The sequence below is a fragment of the Colletotrichum gloeosporioides genome, assembly GCF_011800055.1.
Source record: "Colletotrichum gloeosporioides strain Lc1 chromosome Unknown consensus_71, whole genome shotgun sequence".
NCBI lineage: Eukaryota > Fungi > Ascomycota > Sordariomycetes > Glomerellales > Glomerellaceae > Colletotrichum > Colletotrichum gloeosporioides.
Genome location: NW_025544716.1, coordinates 148,894 through 173,072, shown reverse-complemented (window position 1 = coordinate 173,072; position 24,179 = coordinate 148,894). Strand labels below are relative to the sequence as shown.

At 51.6% G+C, this 24,179-nt stretch overlaps 11 protein-coding genes across 11 annotated transcripts; 2 read left to right on the top strand and 9 right to left on the bottom strand.

Moving 5' to 3' along the window:
• Window positions 1-599: 599 nt before the first annotated feature.
• On the bottom strand, window positions 600-1,443 carry GCG54_00010236 (uncharacterized protein; the record flags this gene model as incomplete). The annotated part of the gene is made up of 2 exons (XM_045410166.1): window positions 600-1,335; window positions 1,391-1,443. 2 exons carry the CDS (start codon window positions 1,441-1,443, stop codon window positions 600-602), a joined length of 789 nt encoding a protein of 262 aa, XP_045260121.1.
• A 987-nt stretch (window positions 1,444-2,430) lies between these two features.
• Window positions 2,431-3,474, bottom strand: GCG54_00010235 (uncharacterized protein; the record flags this gene model as incomplete). Its single annotated transcript, XM_045410165.1, has 2 exons — window positions 2,431-3,289; window positions 3,341-3,474. 2 exons carry the CDS (start codon window positions 3,472-3,474, stop codon window positions 2,431-2,433), a joined length of 993 nt encoding a protein of 330 aa, XP_045260120.1.
• A 939-nt stretch (window positions 3,475-4,413) lies between these two features.
• On the bottom strand, window positions 4,414-5,290 carry GCG54_00010234 (uncharacterized protein; the record flags this gene model as incomplete). Its single annotated transcript, XM_045410164.1, has 2 exons — window positions 4,414-5,116; window positions 5,172-5,290. 2 exons carry the CDS (start codon window positions 5,288-5,290, stop codon window positions 4,414-4,416), a joined length of 822 nt encoding a protein of 273 aa, XP_045260119.1.
• A 1,313-nt stretch (window positions 5,291-6,603) lies between these two features.
• Window positions 6,604-8,623, top strand: GCG54_00010233 (uncharacterized protein; the record flags this gene model as incomplete). Its single annotated transcript, XM_045410163.1, has 4 exons — window positions 6,604-6,678; window positions 6,725-6,855; window positions 6,908-8,227; window positions 8,278-8,623. The coding sequence occupies 4 exons, from the start codon at window positions 6,604-6,606 to the stop codon at window positions 8,621-8,623; spliced, it is 1,872 nt and encodes a 623-aa protein (XP_045260118.1).
• Window positions 8,624-8,729: 106 nt separating this feature from the next.
• Window positions 8,730-10,320, bottom strand: GCG54_00010232 (putative transporter C11D3.18C; the record flags this gene model as incomplete). Its single annotated transcript, XM_045410162.1, has 3 exons — window positions 8,730-9,931; window positions 9,991-10,071; window positions 10,131-10,320. 3 exons carry the CDS (start codon window positions 10,318-10,320, stop codon window positions 8,730-8,732), a joined length of 1,473 nt encoding a protein of 490 aa, XP_045260117.1.
• Window positions 10,321-10,910: 590 nt separating this feature from the next.
• Window positions 10,911-13,249, top strand: GCG54_00010231 (uncharacterized protein; the record flags this gene model as incomplete). Its single annotated transcript, XM_045410161.1, has 2 exons — window positions 10,911-11,030; window positions 11,195-13,249. 2 exons carry the CDS (start codon window positions 10,911-10,913, stop codon window positions 13,247-13,249), a joined length of 2,175 nt encoding a protein of 724 aa, XP_045260116.1.
• Window positions 13,250-13,334: 85 nt separating this feature from the next.
• GCG54_00010230 (uncharacterized protein) lies at window positions 13,335-14,063 on the bottom strand (the record flags this gene model as incomplete). The annotated part of the gene is made up of 1 exon (XM_045410160.1): window positions 13,335-14,063. One exon carries the CDS (start codon window positions 14,061-14,063, stop codon window positions 13,335-13,337), a length of 729 nt encoding a protein of 242 aa, XP_045260115.1.
• A 439-nt stretch (window positions 14,064-14,502) lies between these two features.
• Window positions 14,503-15,619, bottom strand: GCG54_00010229 (uncharacterized protein; the record flags this gene model as incomplete). The annotated part of the gene is made up of 3 exons (XM_045410159.1): window positions 14,503-15,320; window positions 15,344-15,549; window positions 15,597-15,619. 3 exons carry the CDS (start codon window positions 15,617-15,619, stop codon window positions 14,503-14,505), a joined length of 1,047 nt encoding a protein of 348 aa, XP_045260114.1.
• Window positions 15,620-15,909: 290 nt separating this feature from the next.
• GCG54_00010228 (uncharacterized protein) lies at window positions 15,910-16,946 on the bottom strand (the record flags this gene model as incomplete). The annotated part of the gene is made up of 2 exons (XM_045410158.1): window positions 15,910-16,781; window positions 16,832-16,946. 2 exons carry the CDS (start codon window positions 16,944-16,946, stop codon window positions 15,910-15,912), a joined length of 987 nt encoding a protein of 328 aa, XP_045260113.1.
• Window positions 16,947-19,528: 2,582 nt separating this feature from the next.
• On the bottom strand, window positions 19,529-20,905 carry GCG54_00010227 (Chaperone protein DnaJ 1; the record flags this gene model as incomplete). Its single annotated transcript, XM_045410157.1, has 2 exons — window positions 19,529-20,674; window positions 20,747-20,905. 2 exons carry the CDS (start codon window positions 20,903-20,905, stop codon window positions 19,529-19,531), a joined length of 1,305 nt encoding a protein of 434 aa, XP_045260112.1.
• A 956-nt stretch (window positions 20,906-21,861) lies between these two features.
• Window positions 21,862-23,297, bottom strand: GCG54_00010226 (Chaperone protein DnaJ; the record flags this gene model as incomplete). The annotated part of the gene is given in 3 exon segments (XM_045410156.1): window positions 21,862-22,388; window positions 22,399-23,020; window positions 23,139-23,297. The coding sequence occupies 3 exon segments, from the start codon at window positions 23,295-23,297 to the stop codon at window positions 21,862-21,864; spliced, it is 1,308 nt and encodes a 435-aa protein (XP_045260111.1).
• Between the last annotated feature and the right edge of the window lie 882 nt (window positions 23,298-24,179).

The window sequence follows — 24,179 nt, the reverse complement described above, 5'->3', positions numbered from 1 at the left end:
TAAACTCTGAGCGTTCCATGGGTCGCTCGATTTCTTTCCCAAACACAGAAAAACCCTTCGGAGATTGACACAGAACTACAGCAAATCCATTCTGGGTAGGATATTAACTCGAAACGGTTGAGAAAAGCTTGCGCGTTTGTCCTCGATGTTTCTCCGCGAGGAATTGATGTTCAGCTTGGCCATACCTGCCACTCATTGTGACCTCACGAAGCTATCAAGGTGGCGCTGTTACCTTGACAGCACAGCGGTCTTTCATTGAAATGAAGCAAGTACGCTCTCAATGAGGGAGTTGCGAAAAGACAGAAGCTCAGCGAGACTGAACAGACACATATGAACTTGAAATTCGTCAACATCCGAAGAGCAGAAGTTCGCGGATGCTGACTGAAGATCCAGCGCAGATACGTGTAATGTCATGTTTCGACTTCACCCTGAAAGCTGTATACACCTCGAGTGTTTCCCATATTCTGCCTGGGGTATTATCTACCTAGACCGTCAAGGTGACATCGTGAATCAAACGGGTTGTTCGTGACCCTGTAGAAGGACACAAGCCTGCCACGATCCTCTGGCGATTTTGTGTCTGACTCCGTGTCTTCTGAATATCAGTAATCCCTGTCTTCTTCCAACTCTTGCACCTTGTCCTCTAGCTCGCCGACTCGATGGCGCCAATCTTTAATATCGCGCTCTAATATCATAACCCTCTGTTGAAAGTTCTGAACCTTCGTCTTCGTATCGCGAAGCTGCTTTTCCGTATCGAAGGCTTGGGCGGACAGGGCCTTCCACAGCTCGCGAATGAACGACAGGCTGAGGTCGGCCAGGCCGAGAACAGAATGGAGATGCTCAGACGGAAAGTCGAGAATGAACTGCTTGACCACCTGGCCGCGAAGCTTCACCTGGCTGTCGGCATGCTCGTCGAATGCCTCGAAAGCAGCTTTGACGTTGTTAACCCACCATTCTCGATCGTTTTGATTCGAATATTCCCGATCATATCCGAGTTTTGCGATTTGAGCTCCGAGCGCGGTGCAAAGGGCCTTGGACTGGAAGCGATCGGAGACCTGCCAGACTTTGACGAGGAAGACGAGTTTCTTGTGCTCGCCCAGGGCCTCGATCCGCTCCTTGAGCAGACTCTCGCTGACAGATCTGCAGTAGACGAATTGTAGGTATGCATCCAGATGCTCGGGTTCGATGTCGTTGAATGTTATGGTGTTTGCTTCGCACTCGGCGGCGGTGGCGTCCTTCAGACCGGCGGCGAAGAATTCGGAGTGCTGCGTGAGTATGGCCTTGTTGAAGACAAAGGTCTTGTCGCCACACTGGAGCGTCACTGAGGTTTGAGGTTCGCTGGAGCCAGCAGTCAGTAAAGCTTGTCTAATTGAGTCAAGAAAAAGAAACTTACGGCTTGAGAAAGACCAATCCGAGGTTGGGGTCTTGCTGACTTTGGTTGGCCATATTCACGGTATTGCACGCTGGCTGGCAGTTGGGGTGTGAATTGGAAAAGTGTGGTCACACAACCCAAGGCCCGTGGGAAAGATGGAGGGTGTGGAGGATAAATTTTCTTATGAGAAAACAAAATCCAGAAAGACCTGGCTCTCCTGTCCGTTTTTCTGTCGCGCTGCAGTGAGATTTGCTGAACCCTGATAGAATTTCAAAGTTCTTGTCTATTTTCATTTCACGTTCCATCCCCAGCTGGCTCCATCATCTAAGTTAAAGTACCTAGGTAGCGTCCATGTTATGTCTCCACTTTTCTCACTTGGGCGCCGTCTTTGTTCTCCCGAGCGCTGCTGCCTGAAAGAAACACCCATGGGTGTTGTTAAAGAACAAGGCCTTCTTGCTGAGATGTGGTGCTTTGAGAGTCAGCAGAGAAAGCTGCCGGGAGAACGTTTTACTTCGAAAATAGCACAGAGAAATTTGACCAGGGTTCCTGCTGCGTTTGGATATTTTCGCCCCGGGTTCTGTAATAAAACGGTCACAAATATCACTCATGGTTGCAATTTCTTGCTGCAGATGACGAGGTGTCTAGAGGTTGCAGTGTAAGAGAGAAGAAAACGAAAGGTGGGTAGCGCGAAGACCGACGCGGCGAGGACGAAAAAAGTGAGGCCACGGCGAGAGGTTTTACCGGTTGACAAAACAGCAGAAAGGGTAGGAATCAGAAGGGTCTGGATGCTCTTGGTTAAACTTCTGCGCTAGAGAAAGAAAGCATCGTCGTGATGGACATCCACTGTCTTCCAGTCCGTCTGCAGATGCCTTCTTGCCTTTCTCGTCCCGTTCAATCTTCATTCAGCCTCTCCATCATCTTTGCACCATGTCTCTGGCCTTATGCGACCGTCTCTGTTTCACCCCAAGCTGCTGTCCGAAACAAACAACGTTGAATATTCCACTCGTCACAGAACCGCAGCCAGAAAATCCCAAATGGCAAAGGAGCTCGGGAAAAGCCGACTAAGAGTGCAAGAACCCAGGAAAAGCAGTGTTCCAATCCCAAGCATCGCTAGAATGGGTCGAGGCGGAAGTGTTCCCGACATCAGAGGGAGAGCTCACGTGGTAACGAGATTTCGGCTTGATCGGCGGAAAGGGCCTCCACTTGGTCCAGTCACCCATATCCAAGACTCCGGCGTCCACATCCCAGGACTTGGGACAATTCCCAGGGGGATATGTCGTACGGACTCGTTCGCGTTGAGAGGTCCAAGATGTATCGACATCTGTTAGGAGCGAAGCAAAACAGATTGTGAGCTCGCGGACGAACTCTGGAGAATCCTCCAACATAACCAGGTCGTCTCTGAAGTTCCCAAGAGGAACCCAACGACAGTAGGCGGCCACTAGCTTCGCTCGCATGTACTCCCGAGCGTGATCTCCGTAGTCAAGGGTCTCGAATGCTTCCTTGTAGTTCTTGATAGACCAAGATCGTTCCTGAGCAGTCATGTCGTATGCAACGTTTTTGATAGGATGATCCTTGGCCATTTCAAGGATCGAGCAGCCAACGAGTCTGGTCATCTTCGCGTTCATGAAGCGGTCGGCAATCTCGTACAGGTCGACCATGGGCTTCAGGCGCTTTGGTTCCTTCATCAAGCCAGGGTCAAACTTCACAGAGTCCTTGATGGCCTGCATGAATGCGAGATGGAGGTAGATGCTGAGGAGGTCGGGGTCGATGTCGTCGAACTCGACAGTCAAAGTCTTGCCCTCGATGAAATTCTCGTTCTTGAAGCAAGTGGCGAAGTACTCGGAGTCCTTGATTAGGATGCTCTTCTTGAAGTTGAAGGTCTTTCCTCCTGCTTTGAGAGTGACACAGTCCTCCTGCTCACTGCGAAGGCGTTAGTGACGCAGAGTAAACATGGGGTTTGGGTGTACTAACGGCGCCACGAACAACGACGCAATGCTCATCTTTTCGGCAAGCTCCGTCATTTGACAATCTTCAGTGCCATAATCAGCATTGGCCGTGGGTTCCCAGGCTTGGGGAATGCGGGAATCAGAGTCGCATCCGTCCATGTTTGCTGGCGATTTGGTGCTGTGGGAGAAAATGGAAGTAGCGAAAAGCAGATGAATGATGAAAGTGATGAGTGGAGGGCCAGTCCAGCACCTGGGAGAACCAGTGTAAAATTTAAAGCCTGGTTGGGTGGTAAGGAAGGCCGGGGAAAGTTGAGGGAAGGTGAAGTTGGCCAAAGCTGGAAAATAGGATCAAAGACAAGAGAGGGAGCCGCTTTGGGATCAGAAACAGAACAACGACGGGCTAGAGGCAGCAGAATCCAGGCTACAGCAGAGACGCAGCGAGCACAGTTGCAACAATGCACCGAAAACAAATCCATCCTAGATCACCGAGTTCAATCTCAGTCAATGCTGGAGCAACTTTGTGGGCAAGAGTTGTACGCAAAACAACATTCCATATTTGCGAGAAGTCCGCTTAAATGTCTGTACAACATACAGAAAGGATTCTTATTGAAGGAACGACACGTGAGTGTGATTCAGGAGATGATTTTGCTTTTGGATCAGCAGCTCCATCCTTCGACGTTGCCTATGGAAATTTGATTCAGGCAGCAACGCTGATATTCCGCATGACTGCGAACCAATATAAAAAAGCAGTGGCGGCACAATATGAAATCAAAAATCCGGGAAGCTACTTATAATGAGCAAGACAATGTAAATACAGATGCTGAGTGACTAACTGAGGTCTTGATCCGTCATGGTCTTTACTCCCTCAGTTCCCGGAAAGGCTAACACTCTCACCCCTGAGACTCGATGCCATTATTGATACAGAAAACTCTGAAGACGAAAGTGCTGATACTTGTTCATCTCCAGTTTCCGAAGCCAGGCGGTCCAGCGTGAAGAAACCTCGAAGACTAAGTCATGATTGTCCTTGCCTCATAAGTTGGTAAGCTGGCAAATTTAATCCAACCTGGAAAGCTTTGATCCCACGCTTCGTAGGACAATTCAACGCTCTTGCACCCACTTGCCACGATAAACCCACTGCTTCGGCTTCTCTGTTGGTTTCATATCCTTTCTTGCCTCCTGGAGCATGCCGGCATAGCAAGAAGCCACCTCAAAGAGCAGTTCGTGATTGCCCTGGATAAGCTTGAGGCATTCTTGAGAAATAGCGATAGGCATGCAGTGGCAGAGGGAATAGACAATCGCGCGTCGCAGGTGTCTGTCCGTCTCGCTACTTTGGTCGAGTAGCTTGAAGCACTGCGAGAGGCTTCTAATGTAGAACGACGAGAAATTCTCATAGTCTTCGCTCACGAACGAATCGTGCCAAACAGACGGGTCCAAGATGAGATAGCATTGAAGGCCCTCGGAGACAGCAACGGCGAGATCCTTATTGAGGAAGCGATCACAAAGCTGGTAGATCTCGACATGGCCGGGAAACCAGATGCAACGCTCCGGCTCCCCGAAGGACGGAACATCGGCAGATTGCCCGAAAACCTGACAATAGACAAGGTGCAAGTAAACACCAAGGTGGACTGCTTTGATGTCGTCGAAGGTGAAGGTCTTGGTCTGCGACTCGACGTATCGCGGGTTTCGGAGAGACCTCTCAAAGTACTTGGAGTGCTTGATCAGGATATTCTCACGGACGGAGAACTTCTTGTCTTCAGCGATGAGGAAGACTTGGCCGGACCCAGGGCTGGTGTCGGAAGTTCTGGAAGCGATGCGTCAGATTTCGAAGCCATCCCCAACTAGCGAAAAGAACTTACTCGACGAGAAAAGTCCATGCTTCCTCACAGTTGATGTCGAATTTGAAGTCGGGTGCGTCTTCGCTGTTGGTCGAGGTAGCTGCAGAACCCTTGCTCTTATTGTCTTCGAAGGATTCCATGGTTGGCGATCGCATCTGTTGGCGCCAGTATTTGGTGCGGAGTGTTTGTGAGAAGGTAGGAGGGTGTTTTTCGGAGGTGAGCGAGATAAGAGAGGGTCCTGCTGATTGACGCACCGAATAGAAGAGAAGCAGGCTCAAGCAAATGTGAAAGGGGGCAGATGTTTTGGGGAAGAGCATGTCGACTTGTCACCAGCTCGCTCCTGCCTTTGAGCTCCATTGGGGAGCCAGGGTTCCGTCGAACGTAGCCTTCCCGACAACATATCAGTCTTCCGCAATGTTTATACCTTTACTGAAACATAACATTTCATTGTAATTATCACTCACACGGTTAGCAAGAAAGACCGCGCCAACTCCCCTTTCGAGTGCACGGGAGCAGAAAGATTTAGGTCAGCAAACACTGTGAACAGAATATTCAGAAGCGGTCTTGCTCTAACCAGGTTCGAAGGACTATTTGCAGAGGCTAAATGTTTAAGATAAATTAAACCTTACATAATTCTACGTAAACAATTGCTGATATAACAGTCTTTCTTTCCTCTAACCTTTTCTTGAATAAAAAGTTGATATGTAAGTTTTTGAAGTTGTCGTTGGGTAAGGTTCACGTCCCGTCGTGTTAAATTTCAGCACATCAGCGGCGCCTACACCCATCCCATCTCGCTAGAGTTTACACTGCGAAATTCAGATGGAAGCTGGGATGAAAGATCAATCCAGCTGTTAACGAAGTTATCTAATCTGGATTCCAACCGCGAGCTACACGTTGCGAAAATTGCTGGGTTCTGTACCGTTAACCTAGATGCCATTCTCTCAATCAATGTCAGCCACAGTCCCGCATTTCAGCGGAGTCCGTCTGGCGTTGTGGCAGAGTGGTCTAATGCGCAAGACTAGAAATCTTGTTCCTTCGGGAGCGTCTGTTCGAATCAGGCCAACGTCGATTTTTTTGCATTTGGCACTATGGTATACTTGCTCTTTTGTTCTCAACCAACACAACTTTTGCCAATGGCGCAAACTCCGCTCCAAGACACGACCTCTTTTCACATTGATGTGGCATTGACTGAATCACGTCTTACGTAAGAATCCAGCTGCCTGCGAAGGATCCGTCTCATCCCCATTTCAGCTGTAGGGCTGACGTATTAGTAATCTAGCGTCCCCACGAAGGCAACTCCCATTCGGAATGATGCGGCTTGTGAACTCATCATCGCAACTGCTTCAATTCAGTTCTGTCATCGGCGGCACATGGAAAGCGGAGATTTTGCTCGCTACTGGAAGAAGGATCTAGCTCTTCAGCCTAGCATCGCAGTATTGCATCAGCTCCCAACATGGAGGAAACATCCAAGACCAAGCGGGTTCGGCGAAGAAAGGTGAGCGTCTACGAGCCTGAGGCTCAACCTCATGTGAAAGAGACAAAGAGCTGACAGCATCGTCGTTGACAATGGACAGGCTTGCGATCTTTGTTACCACAAAAAGATCAAATGCGACGCCAAGCAGCCCCGTTGTTCAGGATGCAAGCTGTACAACTCAGAGTGCACCTACACTGGCCCCACGAGAGCTCCAGCATTAAAGCCGAACCAGTAAGATGGCCTCTGTCGGAGCTGATGGGATTCCATGCTGACTTTGATACAGTGTCAAGAAGATCGAGATGCTGGAAGCGCGGATTGCGCAACTCGAGGCTCAAAAAGGGCAACCCCAGTCCATGACTCTCCAGCATGTGTCCATGTCTCCCATCGCTGGGGTTGAATTGAGTTCAGCACTGCAGACATTCTCTAGCTCCGATGAAGAGCAGTTTTGGGGGCTAGGAGCTGGGTCGATATCCAATGAATCCCCGAGCTACTCTACCGACCACGACAGCGTCCAAATACCGGGCAACGACTCTAGGACACTCCCACCGCTGCGAGTAGTCCTCCCTATCGTCGAGGACTACTTTGAAAAGTCGAACCAAGTCCTCCCGCTATTCGACAAAGAAGTCTTCATGAAAATGCTGCGTGGATGGTACACATACCCTGCATACCGCAAGACAGACGCATGGGCAGCTGTCAACATCGTTCTTGCTCTAGCTCAGAGGCACTCATATGCTTCGAGTGCGACGGACACCCAGCATATGCAACGCTATATCAACAACGTTCAATCGGTCATCAACGAGCTGGTCGTAAGCGAGCCCAATCTTCTGGCGCTTCAGGTTGTGCTTGGCCTGGTCCTCGTGTTTCACGGCTCATCAGACGTCCGACCTGCCGCGATGATCATTGCCACTGCGATGCGTCTCGTCCACGGCCTAAGACTTTACACCAAGAATCTTCGCCCAGAAGATGAGTATGATGCGGCCGAAATCCTCCAAAGGAACAGAGTCTTTTGGATTGCATACATCCTGGACCGGGACTGCGGCATGAGAACGAGCTCGCCGGCCATCCACCAAGATGCAGACATCGATGTAGATCTCCCCGAAATGCACCCACCCGACAAGGCAGGAATTATAATTGGTTTCTTGGGACAAGAATTCAACTACTTCCGGACCCGGGTTCAGCTTGCTTACATCCAAGGCAAGCTTTACTCGATGCTCCTGTCCGTCAGAGCCATGAAACTCCCGGATCGCGAAAGAACCCAAAACATGATCCGATTGCGGGAGATGCTCGAGAACTGGGAGAAGGCGATCCCGGAGGAGTTTATGGCGCAAAGTGTGGCTGGCATCGTATCAACAGAGTACATGCGGTACCTTTGTCTACTGCACTACACGCATTTGCAGTTGATTGCGACAACGCACTATGCGGACTCCCATCATCTCGAGTGGCTACAAGAAGTGTTGAATTGCAGCAAAAGGCAAGCTCCGCAAGTCCTTCCCGAGGCTTTTGCGGTACAGCTGCCTGATTGCTGGGAGAAGCTGGTTGGAGAGGCGAGAACATGCATGCATCTCTATGCTGCGACTCCGGAAAATGATTCAGCTCTGACTTGGTAAGCTTCCGCTTCTCGACGCAAAGAAACCGCCGCTAACACATACCTAGGCTGGTGTCTTGTGGCTATTTGACAAGCGTCATGTTCATCACGGTCAATAACCTAGCGAACCCGGACCACCCGTGCCGACTTACCGACCAGAGCAACGTGGAATCTGCTCTGCTGCTGTTAGAGAGACTCATCAAGGCCACCGATGACTACCGGCTAAAGAAGATACACGGTGCCTGCAAGGAGCTGAACGAGAAAGCCAGAAAAGCATTGACTCCTCCGCCCTCGACCAACTTCTTCGACCCACCTGGCTTAGAGTTCGGAGACGAGGACCCCTTAGACGAAGGACGGTGGGACTTGATGGATAGTTCGTTCTGGGCTACTGGTGACTTTGCTACGGCAAATTGAGGGCCAAATGTCACGGGAATTTCACGAGGAGTAACGGAGTTATGAACGAACCAAAGCAGTATTATTATGTACCCAGTCAACTGGGATGTGACCTGATGTCCGGCGTCTACAGAGTGTAGCGGAAATCAGGGTGTCTGTCACCCTTCTTGCCTTGATCAATCTCCCGTGCTCTCTCATCGATGCTCATGTTCTCCCTCCGGTTGTTGATCTTGTTCAACAAAGTCCACATGGCGAAGTAACCAACCGACGCGACGGTGATTGTGCCCAGCGAAACGGCGTGGCCGATGGTGTATCTGCCGTCAGAGGCGGTGATGCGGTAAATCTGGCCTGCCATGAGACCAGCGCTGTTTCCGATGGTCTGCTGCAGACCGATGGCAGTGGCGCGCTTGAAGTATCCTGCGTTGCTGTTGCTGATCCAGGTAACGTTCAGACCGACAACGCAGTAGATGCCAGTCGCAGTGACAAAGGTAGCAAAATATTGGACACCGGTCGCCTTCATGCTCACTCCAAGCATAAGCGCGTATCCCGTTGCAGTGACAAGAGCCATAGGCACCATGAAAATGGCGCGCTTATTGAGCTTATCGGAGATGTACGCGACGGTGAGGTATACCGCAGACGCCCAGATGTAGACCGGAACCGTGAGAAGCTGAGTCTTGATGCTGCTGTATCCGAAACCGCGGATGATGACGGGCAAGAAGGTACCGAAGCCGAAGGAGCAGGTGTTCGCGCAGAATTGGCAAGCAGCAGAGAGCCAGACCTTGGGATCCATGAACGCAAGCTTGACCTCCGTCTTGTCAAAGTTCTCAGACTCGCCCTGGTACACCCTCGCCTGCTCAGCGCGGATGCGCATCAGGTTCTTGTCGTCCTCAGTGAGCCACTTCGCAGTCTCGAAGCTGTCGGGAAGTAGCACGATGATGGCGAGGCCGACAGTCAGAGAGATCACACCTTCGATGAGGAACAACCATCTCCATCCAGCCAGACCACTTGCGCCGTGCAGGCTGGTGAGACCGTATGCGAGCAGACCACCAAAGGCACCAGAGAGAGCTGCGGCGACGAAGAGGTAGGAGATTCGGCGGGCCTGCTCCTCGCGCTTATAGAATGTGCTGAGGTAGAGCGTCAGGCATGGGAACAAGCCACTCTCGAACATGCCGATCAGCAGACGCGTCGCAAGGAGACTGGCGTAGTTGGTTACGAAGGCTGAGCCGACGACGGTGGCGCTCCAGGCGAGGATGAAGAAGGGGATCAGGCGGCTCGGGCGGGCTTTCTTGAGGATGAGGGAGGCAGGGATCTCGAAGGTGATGTAGGTTACTGGAGGTTGCGTCAGGCTTATTCACATTGCGGCAAAGGGGTTGCGGTTGAGAACTTACCATAGAAGACTGTGACCGCGACGTTGAGTCTGTTGCCCGTCAGGTTCAAGTCTTCGTTCATGCCGGCAATTGCGGCGTTGCCTGTGGCCAACTTGTTAGCAGTCAAGATTGACACTATGAAGTAATTGACGGCGACTGACCAATATTACTGCGATCCAAGTACGCAACCAAGAAGCAGATAATCATCATCGGCGCAAGCCAAAAATCCAACTTCCTCAACAGCTTTTTCTCAGCGACGGGATCGATCGTGAGATGGGAGCTCGCATCCACTGAATGAGGCGAATCAACGTCGCCATCTTTGGCTTCCATGGGCATCTTTTCCACGGACATGGTCGTTGAAGCTGGTCTCCAAAGTCACGTTGAATCGACAAGTTGGTGTTGTCGTCGGTTGTGCAGACTTAGCTCGAACTGATCAACATCGTCTCAATTGAACGAATCCACCGGCTATGCATTAGACATATATCTATCCAAACATGCATCGTCAAAGGAGGCCAAGCCAGGAGTGAGGTCACCCGATTCACCTATCTAGCCAACCCACGAATTTCCCGACGCTAGCGCTATCATTCCTTAACTCCTCTGCGTCGGGAATTGCCCGCAGCTATCAATCGCGTCGGCTGATGATCCATGCAGATTAGCGGGGATGCCACCAAAAAGCCGGGGAAACATGCCAGGATTGCTTATCACCCGGCCTGTCTTTTTTGATGGGTTAGGGAGCCAAGACTTTGCCCTCGGTCAAGTGTGGGGGATCTCTCAGCGATAACAAAGGAGGAGCTGCGCCGTCGCGTGAAGAATTATGAAAAGGCCGACATCGCCTCGACCCAAAATCTCTCCCCGTCTGGCCCCATTTCCCCGATCTTAGTAGCCCCAACCACCGGGCGCATCTTTCGGCATTCTCTCCGGCCAGACGCGGCTCAGACTCGATGGATTCGACTTCGTCCCCTGCGGCTAACGTCCCGAATGCGAAAAGTCCGATTTCTCGGAAGAGGAAGCGAGGGAGGCATGCTGTCGCGTGCGAGTCGTGTCATCGGCGAAAGCAGAGGGTGAGTTGATAGGCCATTTCTGATTGTTGTCTTGGCGTGGCCTGTTTCTTGAGTCTTTGCGATCGGTTTTGAATTGTTTTGATTTCGGACAAACGGCAATCATTCAGCAGCACGCACAGGCAGTTGGTGTATTCACCGTCTCTTACTGACTCGACAATCTCAAGTGCAACGGATCCCGACCATGCTTCAACTGCGACCGCCGTGGAGTAGGCGCATCATGCTCATACAGCCATCTTGAAGATGATGGTGAAAGACCTGCTCAGCGATCCCGACCTCCGATCATCACCTCACCGGTCGTCAGTTTCGCGACACCAGTTTCACCAACGACAACGCCTTCAATCCCGACACAAGAGCCCGAACGTCAGGACGAGTCCTCGTCCGGATCCGGGGCAATTCCGTCGCGGTCTTCCAGCAGCGGAGGAGGCAGACGGCAAGGCGAGAGTGGACAAGACCAGCCGACTGAATACACCGTTGGCAATCTCTTCAAAAGCCGCGACGCGCCGTCATTCTTTGGCTCATCGTACTTCGGCCCTCAAGCAGCGGCAAAGATCATTCAGGCTCCGGCACCTGAGCTCTCTTCGGGCTTGTCTCAGAAGGCTCAAGCTAGCTCAACGCATTCGTTCCGAGATGAAGGCGGACCATTCTCTCAGATATGGGAGCTGCTTGGGCTATTGCCGAGAAGGAAAACGACAGTTGACAGGTTGACGGACTGCTTTTTGAACGAACTCAACTGGGCTATTGACGCAGTCCAGCCAACATCGTTTAAGGCCAAGTATGAGAACTTTTGGTCTAGGAAGTTTGGCTTTGATGACTTTGCAACCATTGACCTGAGATGGCTGGCGTTGCTGTTCATTGTGATGGCTTATGGTGTCCTCCTTGACTGTCCAAAACCACGGAACAAAGAAGTTCAAAGAGAAGTTCATGAGACTTCGCAAAGATTCTACTGGGCCGCGAGAAGAGCCATCGTCATCGCCCCCACCTTCTATGGCGAATCGACGGACCTCGTCAGAGCTGGAGTGTTGGTGACTCGATACCTCATCTACACTCGCCGTGTACCAGAGTCATGGCTCACCACTAGCTTCGCAATGCGTATGGCCCAGGCCCAGGGGATGCATATTGACGGCGAAAGATGGAGGTTGCCTAGGAAAGAGACAGAGACAAGACGGCGATTATGGAGCAATCTCTACATGCTCGACAAGACAATCGCGCTCGCGCTCGGAAGACCCTTTGCCATCGTTGATCAGCAGTGCATGGTTAAGCCGGCGTCTAACGTATGGTTGGATGATTTGAATGACGAAGAAGCGGTGCATGTCATTGAAGCACCTCTGTCCGAGCCTACCCCAAGCGTCTTCAGTCGCCTTGCTCATGAGCTGGCCGTGATTGTTGGAAAGATTCAGGAACGGTGCTTTGGACTGTTCACAGTATCTTACGAGACGGTCCTGACATTGGACAAAGAAATCGAGACCTGGAGAGGGAGGCTGCCGCCGTATTTCGAACTCGACGACCCCGATACGAAAAAGGATGAACGACTTCCCTTCCTACCATGGCAACGGCTACACCTTCACAGCATGTACCACTTTGCCCGAGTCACCCTCCACCGACCTTTTCTGTTGCGGCAATCCATCACCAATCGATACAAGCACAGTCATGACGTCTGCATCGCCTCAGCCTGTGCTGACTTGGGGATGGGTCTCAAGATGTTCAGTCAACCTCTCAACGACCGTTTGAAATGGAGCTTAGGCCCTCACAACCTCTTCAACAGCGCGCTGGTGCTCGGCATTATTGCCGTTAGAGACCCTCATTCTCGCAGGTCTCAAGCAATCCTCGAAGACCTAGCTGCATATTGCGAGATGCAGCGAAACGATGTCTGGCTCAACGAGTTCGCCCTTGCTGAAGTCAAGATAGTCGAGCTGTGCGTGAAGAAGGCAAGGCAATCTCAACCACCGGCGCCAAACCCGATGGTACCCCTGGCTTTGGCATCTCCAGCCGAAAGGCCCCTGACATCTGCTGGGCCTCAGACCGTGATGGCTACGCAACCTCAGTTGCCGGTCGAGAGCCCTGATTTCGATCCCTTGCTCGTTGGCCTTGGGCTGCCGTACAGCACCTCAAGCGCTCAAATGACCTGGGATGATCCGGGATTCTTTTTGCCTGAGAGTGGAGACTTGTCACAATGGGAGCATGTCATCAACACGATTATGCATGATCAAACGAATATTTAGAGCTCTAGGTGCGCATTGGATCATCAAATCATCTTATCTAGCAGAAAAAATCGCAATCGTTGTACGGAGGTTATCCCACCACCACTCACTCGCGCCATGCCACCATCGGCTTTCTGAAGAATTTGCGGCACAGCGGAGGCAAGGCACACATAGCCCAAACAGTATCGCCCGAACCACAAGCAGGATCATGACCTCCGACATATCCAAGATGACCCTTTCCAATCTTTCCAAAAGCCGCAGGAACACCGACCGGAATACCCTTACAGCAAGGCCCAAAGAACGTTTCGCCATTCTTGAGCCTTTTGCATTCAGGCTGCCCAACATACCAAGCCTCATCGAAGCCGACGTCTGTCAAGTAGAACGATTGGCAGCAGATGAAGTCCGTCGGAAGCCCTGTCGAACCCACCTGGTCTGCGTCTCTGTTCAGCATCGCAGAGAGTCCCTCCGGGCACGCCCTAGCCCGCCAATCCAGACCGGCCAGTGAGAAGAACGAGTTCACTTCCGCCTCGACCAGGACGTAAGAGAAGAACCCCATCGCGATCGCGGTGCCTCCTTGGTGCACATATGCTAGAACGGAATACCAGACGTGGCCATTCTCCGGACGCGCGAGGCCACCGTCGGTTATGAGGACGGCCTTGGGGGGCGTGCTCTGTTGCAAGACTTGAATGGCGGTTTCTGGCTCGGTGGCTACTTGAAGAGTGACGTAGCGCGCTGCTTCACGATAAAATGGGCGCCAGTATTCGTTATGGATCTCGTGGTGAAGGAGGGAGATTGCCAAGAGGCGTGGCTTTCGTGGCACCCAGGTTGTCTCCATCATGCCTGGAATAATAAGTTAACATGTGGGAGGGGACGAGAGTTGGGAATGACACTCACGAAAGCTGATACTATTGCTGAATAACACTGCCCAAGGTGGCTAATTGAGTTTGACAACCTTTTAGAAAGTGGCCACTGATCAGTCCTCCTCTTATGTGACGATGCCATGATCACCTCTTCAAAAAGATGCGTTTCAACTGCCAGAGATTGACTGCGCAGTGACCGGCATGTCTGAGATAGGTGACAATGAAATGCCACCTTCCTGGTTCTTGGTCACAGTAGTTGCAAAGCCAAAGAAAACTTAAGGTTGTCAAACACGACACTCACTTGCGCAAAGGCAGACAACAAAGATCTACTAAAGGCAGCAAAACGACAACTTTTAAAAGTGCACGGCCATTCAATTCATTCTTGGCTCGATATCTGATATCCGATTAAGATAGCTATTTCAGGTCCTTGGCTTGGAGTTCCACAATGTCTCCAATGAGATCCATGAGCTTCGGCTGCACTGGGTCCCACCCCAAACACTTTCTGGCACGGGTCGCAAGACCCCTGGAGTTTGAACCCCATTTATAGGGACCCGTAGAGTCTACTTTGCCAGTGCCGTCCCAGTCAAGAACATCAAGTTCCGATGTCTTGATCAATCCTTTCTCAAAGGCCGCCTGCGCAATGGCCTTCTCCACGTCACCCCACGAGAAGCTTCCGTTCTCAGCAAGGTAGTAGCCCTCATTGTCCCATGTCGCCTTGCCTCCACCACTAGCCGCGGCCTCAGCTAAGGCCAGGTACAGGTTGCTGAGATCTTGGATGTGAACCTGATGCCAGATGTTTTCGCCCTCTCCGATTCTGATTCCCTTCCCTCTTTTCAACACGGTGGTGGCTAGTGCGTATACCTGTACGCTTTTGGTGTTTCCTGGGCCCCTTCCCGGGCCGTAGATGCAGCAGGGGCAGACGATGGCTGTCTTGAAGCTCTTGGATGGCCATGCGATTGTCTCGGTCACAATCTTGTCCACGTTTCGGTGAAAGGCGTCATTTGGAAGATTGATTAATTCCGATACGCCATCCCAGTCGTCGTAGACCTTTGAGCGGTGTGTTCCACAAGTCTTGGCTCTCCCGTCTTCAACGGTCAAGATGCCCGTTCCCGAAGTGTGGATATACCATCCTGGGCGCTCTGCAGGATGGAGCTTGAGGCCTTCGATGAAGGCTCTAGCAGATTCCTCGTGGTCGCAATCGGCGAAATCTTGATTCTTGTGAGACAGAATACCTTTTGGATGTTGGAAGACTTACGAAGAACTATGTCTGCGGCCGAAGCCTCCTCCCGCAGCACGTCCGTAGAGTTGAGGTCTCCAAACACAGGCCTAACGTTTGGGAAAGATTCTTGTAGAACCGCTGCCTTCTCCTGATTTCGAACGAGCGCAGAGAACTTCCACTCTGGATGAGAATGGTAGGCCGCATAGAGGAAGTCTCCTCCGATGTATCCGGTCGCTCCCGTTCTTTCGCCCTGTCAGCCGCAGCTCGTGCTGTTTGTGGAATGCCTTACATGAATACTTTGGGCGAAGCCATTTTTACAGACAACTGTGATAACATTGCTTCAACATTATACCGCAACGTATGAAGGTGTTCGATATTTAAGTGCGCTTTTGATTTAAGTCCGGTTGCCGTCGGAGAAATGTACCTTTGCAGCGCCCTACGAACCCGCCCTATGACATAAAAATAACATCAATCGACTCACGATGCACCTCGTAGGCTGGTTCGTTCGGACTAGCCCCACAACGTATGCATACCCAGTTCATATTAGTAATTCTAGAAGGAACTCATATTCCGCTGATCAACGATTTGAGGACTGCTCTCCCTCAGTGTACTCCGTTGACCTTAACCTCAGTAACACCATTGACCCCATTGACTGCCTTGATTCCATTCACACCATTTGTTGCCTTCTGAGGCTTCTCCTCATACACGACCTTGTTGACGAGACTTCCGAGGCCATGGCTCATGACAATTCGGAGGTCATCGCCAGGTGCCAGAAACACGGGCGGAGTCCTGCTCACACCAATGCCGTGAGGGGTTCCGGTCATGATCACCGTTCCCGCTTCCAACGTGGTACCCTGCGACAGGTATGCCACGATCTCAGCGATTGAAAAAATCATGTCGTCGCCCCTACCTTCCTGCATGACCTCGCCGTTGAGTACCGTCTTCAGCTCAATGACGGACGGGTCCGGGATGCTGCTCGTGCTGACGAGACACGGACCCATCGGCGCGAAGCCGTCGAACCCCTTGCCGAAGCCCCACTGCGCGCCGGCGAACTGGTGCTTCCTCCCGGTCACGTCGTTCGAGCACATGTAACCCAGAACATAGTCGATGGCATCTTCAACACTGACATTCCTTGCGTCACGGCCAATCACCACAGCAAGCTCTGCTTCATAGTCTGCTTGGGCATCTGTTGCCTGGTAGGGAATTACAAGCGGGGCGTTTGACGCATTCAAGCAGCTTGCCGGCTTGAAGAACAGAGTCGGGTGCTCTGGGAGCTCGAGGTTCATCTCCTTTGCATGTTTACGGTAGTTGAGGCCGATGCAGCGGATGGTGCCGATCTCTTTCCGTGTCAGAGGAGGTAGGAGCTTCTGGATGTTGAGGACCTTTTGGGTTGGCTCTGCCGAGGCATCGAGTGCTGATGTGCCGGAGAAGACACGGACGGGGACGGGAGTTGACGCCGCAAGGACCGCTCCGACTTCCGGGATGTGAGTAAATTGGCGGTCATCGAGAACCGGAGATTCTTACCATCGACGTTTTCGTCCACGGGTTCACCGATGTACTCCCTCCAATCGTCCTCGGCGATGAACCGTACCAAACGCTTCCATTTCTGGTCGTCGCCATTAGATAGTCTCACAAGCATGGTTCTGGTGAGTGATGTCTTACCGGTGCCACCATCTTGACTGGTGACCGTTTCTTGGCAGTTTTCCCAGTTCCTCGAAAAGCTTATCAAAACGGGGAGAGAAGAAAGCAAGTTTGTTCGTGTACAGTGAGGGGGATTTCTAAACCCCTGATTTGGCCCAACGGATATAAACGCAAGAAATCCATCACTCATACCTTTGCGTGATTGGCATGTCGCTCATGCATGCCTCTCCGGTCAACGTCCGCCATCATGGCTAATTCCCGAAGGCGTCGGGAAAATTGATCGGCTTTTGGACAAATACGGGAATCCGGATCCGCACAAGACAAGCGTCGGCCTTGGGAACCCCGCAAACCCACATGTCCAAGATCAAAGGTGGTTCGGCAGATTGATAAAGACGAGTTGGCAATTAGGTAACTATCTGCCAATCATCCGGGGAGAAAACTGGCTCGGGGCCTTTTTGGTCTGAGGATGTCCGTCCTGTTCCTGATCCCTTGATCCGGGACGCCTTCTCCGAGTGGGTCCTGATCTTTCGCCCGAGCTGTTGGGTTGATTCGGCCGATGCATCTTTCTCCACGTCGGCTAGTCAACTCAGCGCGATAACGTCTACTGTCTTTTTTTTCTCTTTCACAACTACGGCAATTTTCTCAAATGAGGACTTAAACTTTGTGTTGTCCATTCACGAACGCTTAGAGTCTCTCCCTTCTATGGGCTAGGCTACCCAGGTGGATAGCTCGTTCAGTCCTCGGCCAGCAAACAAAACCTGACCCACGGGTGAGTCACAATACACTCCACTGGGTCAGCTCTTAGGGCACTTGTGGTCCAAAAGTTTTCAACAAGCAACAAGCACGGTAGCTCAGGGGTAGAGCGCTGGGCTCATAACCCAGAGGTCCCTGGATCGAAACCAGGTCGTGCTATCATCACTTTTTTTGCTGATGTTCCTAACATCTTAAGTCTCCTGATCATCAACTGTTCCATCACAGCCCTCGAGGTCTAGCTTCTTCGTTTTTGACCCCGATCTTCCTCTTAGTTCGACTTTGATCAAAATACGACCATGTGAATTTTACTCATGGTCATTTCTCGTAGATGGCCTACTGACCCAAAGGTCGAGGGAATCAGAGCCATTCCAAACAACCTTTGACATAGTGGAAAGCGACTTGTTCCGTTTGGCTTCTGAAAAGGTCACCCTGGAGGTGACCTGCAGCAGACAACACAACACACAATGATTGATTCAAAGAGGCCTTAGGCCTTGGTGGTCTAGGTTGAAACAAGTTCTGAAGAACGTCTGACTCGACAGACAAACGTCACAATGGGGCGTGAGCGAGTTCGAGTAACCCGGTATCCGGGGTTCAATGCCAGAACGTTCTTCAACCGAAGTTCAAAGCTTACTTGAACGTCAGTATTTCTTCGCAAAGTGAGACACGAGTCTTTCGATTAAAATCGTTGAGACCTCATTCGCCTTTGCACTTGCACTTTGTTACCACATCCACCATGGAGCCTCCTTTGACCCCAGACTACTACGGAGACTTGGGCGTAGACCTGGAGGCAACAGAACAACAGATACGTCGAGCTCACAATGATCTTGCGCTGAAACACCATCCTGATAAGCAAGCCCCTGGTGCGACCGATGACAATTTCAAACGGGTATCCTCCAGCTTAGTGTTGCAATACCAGCGGCAATGTCAGTGAGTTGTAAGCGGCTAACTGTACACAGATCCGGGAGGCATATGAATGCCTGTCAGACCCTCTGAAGAGAGCGAATTACAATATCAACCTCCTCGATTCCCTGCCCGGGTGGATAAGATACCGAGCATGGCAACAGGAGGAAACGAGAAGACTAATAGCGAGATTGCGACGTTTGGATGAGGAACAACGACGCATGGAGGAAGAGGCTCTTCTGGACGACCTTCGTGGACATTTGCGGGAATGGAAGAAACGAAAGATACCAAATGCTTCCGGAGAAGAGTTTTTCAGAGTGTTGACATCCTTGATAAAGCGTGAAAGAGGCGGCTGAAAGGAAGAGTCCTTTCGATCCCTGACCAGGGGACCAAAGGGTACCTAGGTACCCCCAGAACATATCCGCGGCGGTTCAACGGCCACACTAGAGGTGGAGACATAGAACGAGACAGACGACAACAACCACAGAGAACGCCGGCAGACGACGACGCCCACAGATAACGTCGGAAGACGACGACGACAGGGAACGACAGAGAACGGGACAGACGACGACGACGGTGATGAAGGCAGATGGGTGAGCGGTACAAGGAACGTACCTTTCTTAATCGATATAGCCGGCAATTACGAGTAAGTAATGCATAATCTAAACCTTACTGGAGGGTCGTACGTTGCCGCACTCTTGACTTCATGACCGCAAAGCCTTCTCTGTCTATGTATCATGACACAAGAATTACTTTACACAAATCCAACACTCCATATCCGTTTCACGCACCGCAGCATTTTGAAGTCCTGACTTGCTTTTTGGACAAGTCAGTAGGTCGCCCCGGAGACATCTAGATAAGGACTCCGCCTGTTCCTGCCCACAAAGTCCTCAATTCCGCTTCCCAGCTCAGCTTCCCCATTCGTGATTACATTTTCTTGCGCTTTGGTTTGCCGTTCTTTGCCTCTGCTGCTTTCTCCTTCTTCCGTATGAAAAACTTCTTCGCGGTGGCTTCTTGACGTTTGTTCGCCTTCCGACCCGCTTCGTTGGCCTCCGCGATTCTTTCCTTTTCTAGGAAGCGTTCCCAATCCCTTTGTTGCTCCTCAACAACCTTGCGTCGCTTTTCAGCTCTTCGTTGCTCTTTAGCCTCGCGCTTCTCCTCGGCTTCACATTCCTCCGTGTTGGGCTCCTCTTCTGCCTTCCGCTTCTTCCTCTTCTTCTCCTCCGATCTGAGCTGTTCTTTGGCTCTTTCCTCTGCAGCTTTGCGTTGCTGCTCCTCCCATGCCTTTTGACGGGAGTGCAGGTCTTGCAACGCCGCATACTCCTCTTTTGCCTGCCTGACAGCTTTGATCTTCTCGTTGCGCTGTCGGCGCATGGCCCATTTGGCTTCAAGCTCCTTCTCGGCGTTTGCTGTCTCTTCGTCCAGACGCTTCTTCAACTTCTTCTCCTCTTTATCGATCATCTTCTTGTAGCGGCGCTCCACCTTCTGGAGCTCCTCCTGTAGCTTCTGTTCCAGAGGCTGAAGTATGTTTCTGCGGTCCGCGTCCACTTGCTGTCGGATATCGTCGAATGCTTCTGCCCGTTCTCTCTCCTCCATCCGAATCTCCTCCTTTCTCATCTGGTCGTGTATTGCTTCCCATTGGAATGCTTTGGTCATCTTGATTCTGCGTTCTTCCTCGAGGAATGCTTCCATCTGGCACTCCCACTCCTCTCCAGATTGTTGCATAGCGATTACTTCCTCCCATTGGCGATTGACTTCTTCCTCTGCAGCTTGTTTCTTGGCTTCCTCTGCAGCCCATCGTTCCGCTTCTTCCTCAGCCCTTCGCTGGACTTCTTCTGCAGCTACTCGTTCGGCTTCCTCTGCGGCTATTCGTTCGGCTTCCTCTGCAGCCTTTCTTCCGGCTTCTTCTGCAGCCTTTTGTTTCGCTTGTCTTACGGCCTTTCGCTTCGCCTTTGCGGCCTCGCGTTCTAGGAATATGCGGTATTCATCCCACTCGCTGTGGATTTCCGGGTACTGGGCGTCATACTCCACACGCGTTGCTTCATCTCGCAGAACTTGGTAAGCCTCCTGGACCTGTACGGAATGTGTCAGTCGAAAGTTCGAGCCTTGAAGAACTTTTGAAGAGAACGGAAGAACACGAAAAACCTTGCGGAAGTCATGTGCGTCTCCGCAAGCTCCAGGAGCCTGCTTGTCCGGATGGACTTTCAGCACAAGATTGGTGTACGCCTTTTCAATTTCTTTTAGCGTCGCATATTCACCAATGCCAAGATCTGAGTAGTAATCCGGAGTCTCTGGGGGATTCATCTTGAGCGAATGACGATGCTTTGTTGCATGAGGAAAGCCGGCTGGCGTGTTGGCAAGGCGGTCCGGAAATCAACTCTGGTTGGGGTCGGCTCTGGCAAAACATGCAAAGTCTGCTTTATGAGAAAGCGAGGGTGTGCTGTTGATGGTTGATTTCCCTGATTTGCATATGATTTTGAATAAGGCGCGTTGATTTGGCTTCGCGGAATGCTTCGCGCAGCCGAAAAGGTTTTCTGCTTCTCAGGGGAAACGACGGAGTCCAGGCGACGTGGTTTCGTGCAGCCGTTATGAGCGCGGTAGGTTCGTGTTTTTAAAATCTCGGCCTGGAATCTCACCTGAGGCGCTGAAATTGTGAAATTCTGTTGTTAAGCGAAAGGTGAGGTAGCGGTAGCGGACGGTCGACGTTCAGATGTGGGGACCCACAGGGACGTCTTCACAGTCTTTTCCAGTCCCTTTGAATCTTTTCTCGCTTTTCAGTGTTGACGCTGAGCGTTTAGCGCCTCAAAGGAAGAAAACGACCCTTTGTGAGTTGCTAGTAAAAGCTGTGAGACTTGTAGAGTCCGCCTCCCCACGAGGTGCTGCCAAGGGGAAGGTACACCCATCGTCCCCATCATTCTTAGCGTTCTTGCCTTCGCCGTTAATTTTCTGTATGATTTTTTCATAAACATATGGATCAGTTCCTAGAGGATTGATAACTAATTAGAACATCGTTAAACCTTACTTTCAGGAGAAGTCACACATACACCCTCCCAAACTCAACAGATTTCATCTGACTGGAGTCTTTTTAGGAGACTCACGAGACACTACTAATTCGTCATCACAAAATAAGTTGGACCTTCCGCAACCGCTATCGTCATTTGATTCTAGTAACTAGGTACGGTTCATACACTCAAACTCGGGTTACAGCCAGCCCTCATCCCAACGCACATCTTCATCGAAACTGCCTATCCCATTCCAAATTAAAAGCAGTTGAGCGGCGTAGCTGGTCTTGTTTTGACCAGACCATACTTGCACTTCGGACAAAGCTTCATCCCACACATTGGACATTCGAAAATTGATATCACCGTCTTCCCCCGGCATGATTCGCAGCGCGAACCGCCCGCTTTCCTAGTCCAGCCGAACCAAGCATGGTCACACTTTGGGCGCCCATGTTCTCCGTAAAGCATCTTAGCCAGCGTGCGCTCATCTAAGTGAACTTCCGATGCTCTATCGCGCTCCAGTCTGACCATCTTCGCCATCTTCTTCGATCGCTCCTTAGTCTCGAGTTGGCGCAGACGATGCCGCTCTCTGGCAGAATTCTCTTTCCACAATTCTGCCTCCTCCTGCGCGGCTTTAAGCTCTTCGAGTCTCAATTGCCCCCATCGCTTCTTCATTTCTGCTTCTCTGAGCTGTCGATTCTTCTGAGCGACCTTCCGAAACGCTTCTCGCTTCTGCTCCTCTTCTCTCTGTTGATCTTCACGTTTCTGCTGCTCCGCCTTCCAATGAGCTTGTCGAACTCTCTTCCTCTTGCTTCTTGACTTCCGCGGCCTTTCTTTCTTCCTGTATCTTGATGGCCTCAGCTCTTTGCTGCTCAGGTATCAGAGCCAGCCGATCCTGCTCAGCTGTAATGTAAGTCGCCCATGCATCTTCGCGAGCTCTCTGCTGCGCTTCTCGTCTGTCCTGCTCAAGGAGAGCTTCAGCCATTCGTACTGCCTCTTGCTGAACGGCTTCGACTCGTGCTTGATCTTCCTGTCGCTGCGCATTAGCTTTCTTCTGCGCGTTTCGTCGCCGATCGTTGATGCTCTGTTGCTGGCGTCGCTGAGTCTCGCGCTGCTCAGTCTCTCTTTGCTCCTTCTTGGCCTTTCTCCGCGCAGCCCTCTGCCTTTTGGTCCGTTCTCTCCGGGCTTGTTTGCGTGCTTCCTCTCTCTGCTGTCGTTTCTTTTCTCTGCGCTGCTTCGCTTCCTCTCTTCGCTGGTCTTCCTCATCGCTCTCTTGTCGAGCCTCGGCCTCGGCCTGACGTTGAGCCTCGTCTTTTTGCCATTCGCGATGTCTCTCGTAGGATCTCTTCGAGTCGCGGTAAGTCTCGTCGTACCTGCGGCGGTTTGCTGGATCCTTAAGAAACTCATAGGCTTCACGAATCTGGATGTGGAGCTCTTGTCAATAAGATACCTCCTTGGCGTGAGAGCAAGAAAAAAGAAAAAGATGAGAGAAAGAGAAAGAAGCTGAGCCCAAGATCGCCGATCAAATGTACACGCACCTTTCGAAACTCGCTAGAGTCGCTGCGGTCTCCGGGTGCCTTTTTGTCTGGATGAGTGGTTCTCGCCAAATCCCGAAATGCTCGGCCGATTTCTTGCGATGTGGCAGTGGGCCTGACGCCCAAGTCGCTGTAATAGTCCCGCCACTGCGAAGGATCCATGGCGAACCAAAGATGTCCAGTTGTCGGATGGATTCAAGATAGCTGGAGTGTAGGCCAGTCGGCTTGGTGTTCTGATCTGTTCAAACTCAGAAAAAAGGACCCATGACTTGGTTCTGAGTTGCAACGAGCGCGAGCCGGAGGACGCTCTGAGATGCCGAGGGCTCGTGGGAAAGGTGAGGAAGAGGTATCCCGGGTCTCTTCCGGGCTAGTACGGTTTTGAGCACATGGAGTTCAAGCGCGTGGAGGGGAAGAAAACTTCTTCGTGAGGTGAAGAGGTGTGTGGGATTTTTCTCGTTCGGTGCGTGATGTCTGCCCTTACTGATGATATTGCGGGAAGTCGCGACCAATCCGGGCCCCACATGAGCTCCTTCCCGCTCCGAAAAGCAGCGGGTGTGGGGCCATACCGACGTCTTGGCCCGTGCTTGGCGACGGACGACATTCCACGTCTCTGCAAGATATGAGCCGACGGGACGGGAGAGGGATCACGTGCGGGATAGGTGTTGGTCGACATATGCGTATCATTCATTGGGAGTGCAGCCGTATGACGGCTTCAGCTGAGGTTATATTTGGCGATCCGCAGTGCCTTACTCGGGTCTTGGAATAAGCATCTTCGCGGCGCCTAGACTGGAGCTCTCCATGACGTTTGAGGTTCTCATCTTTTCGCAGATTGTCATTTTTGGGATATAGTACTTTGCGATGCGCCTGCTGACTTGTTCTGTTACGATATACTGAGTGCTTTACGTTCACCAGTGTTGTTGCCTCTGCTTGGGAACCCGATCCCCAATTCAGGATCAGGGAGGGTGATCCACGTCCACTGCCACCGCCTCGCTGCTTGTGGCTCCCTGAACATGTGTCTCCGTAGTCTCTCATATTGCGGACTAT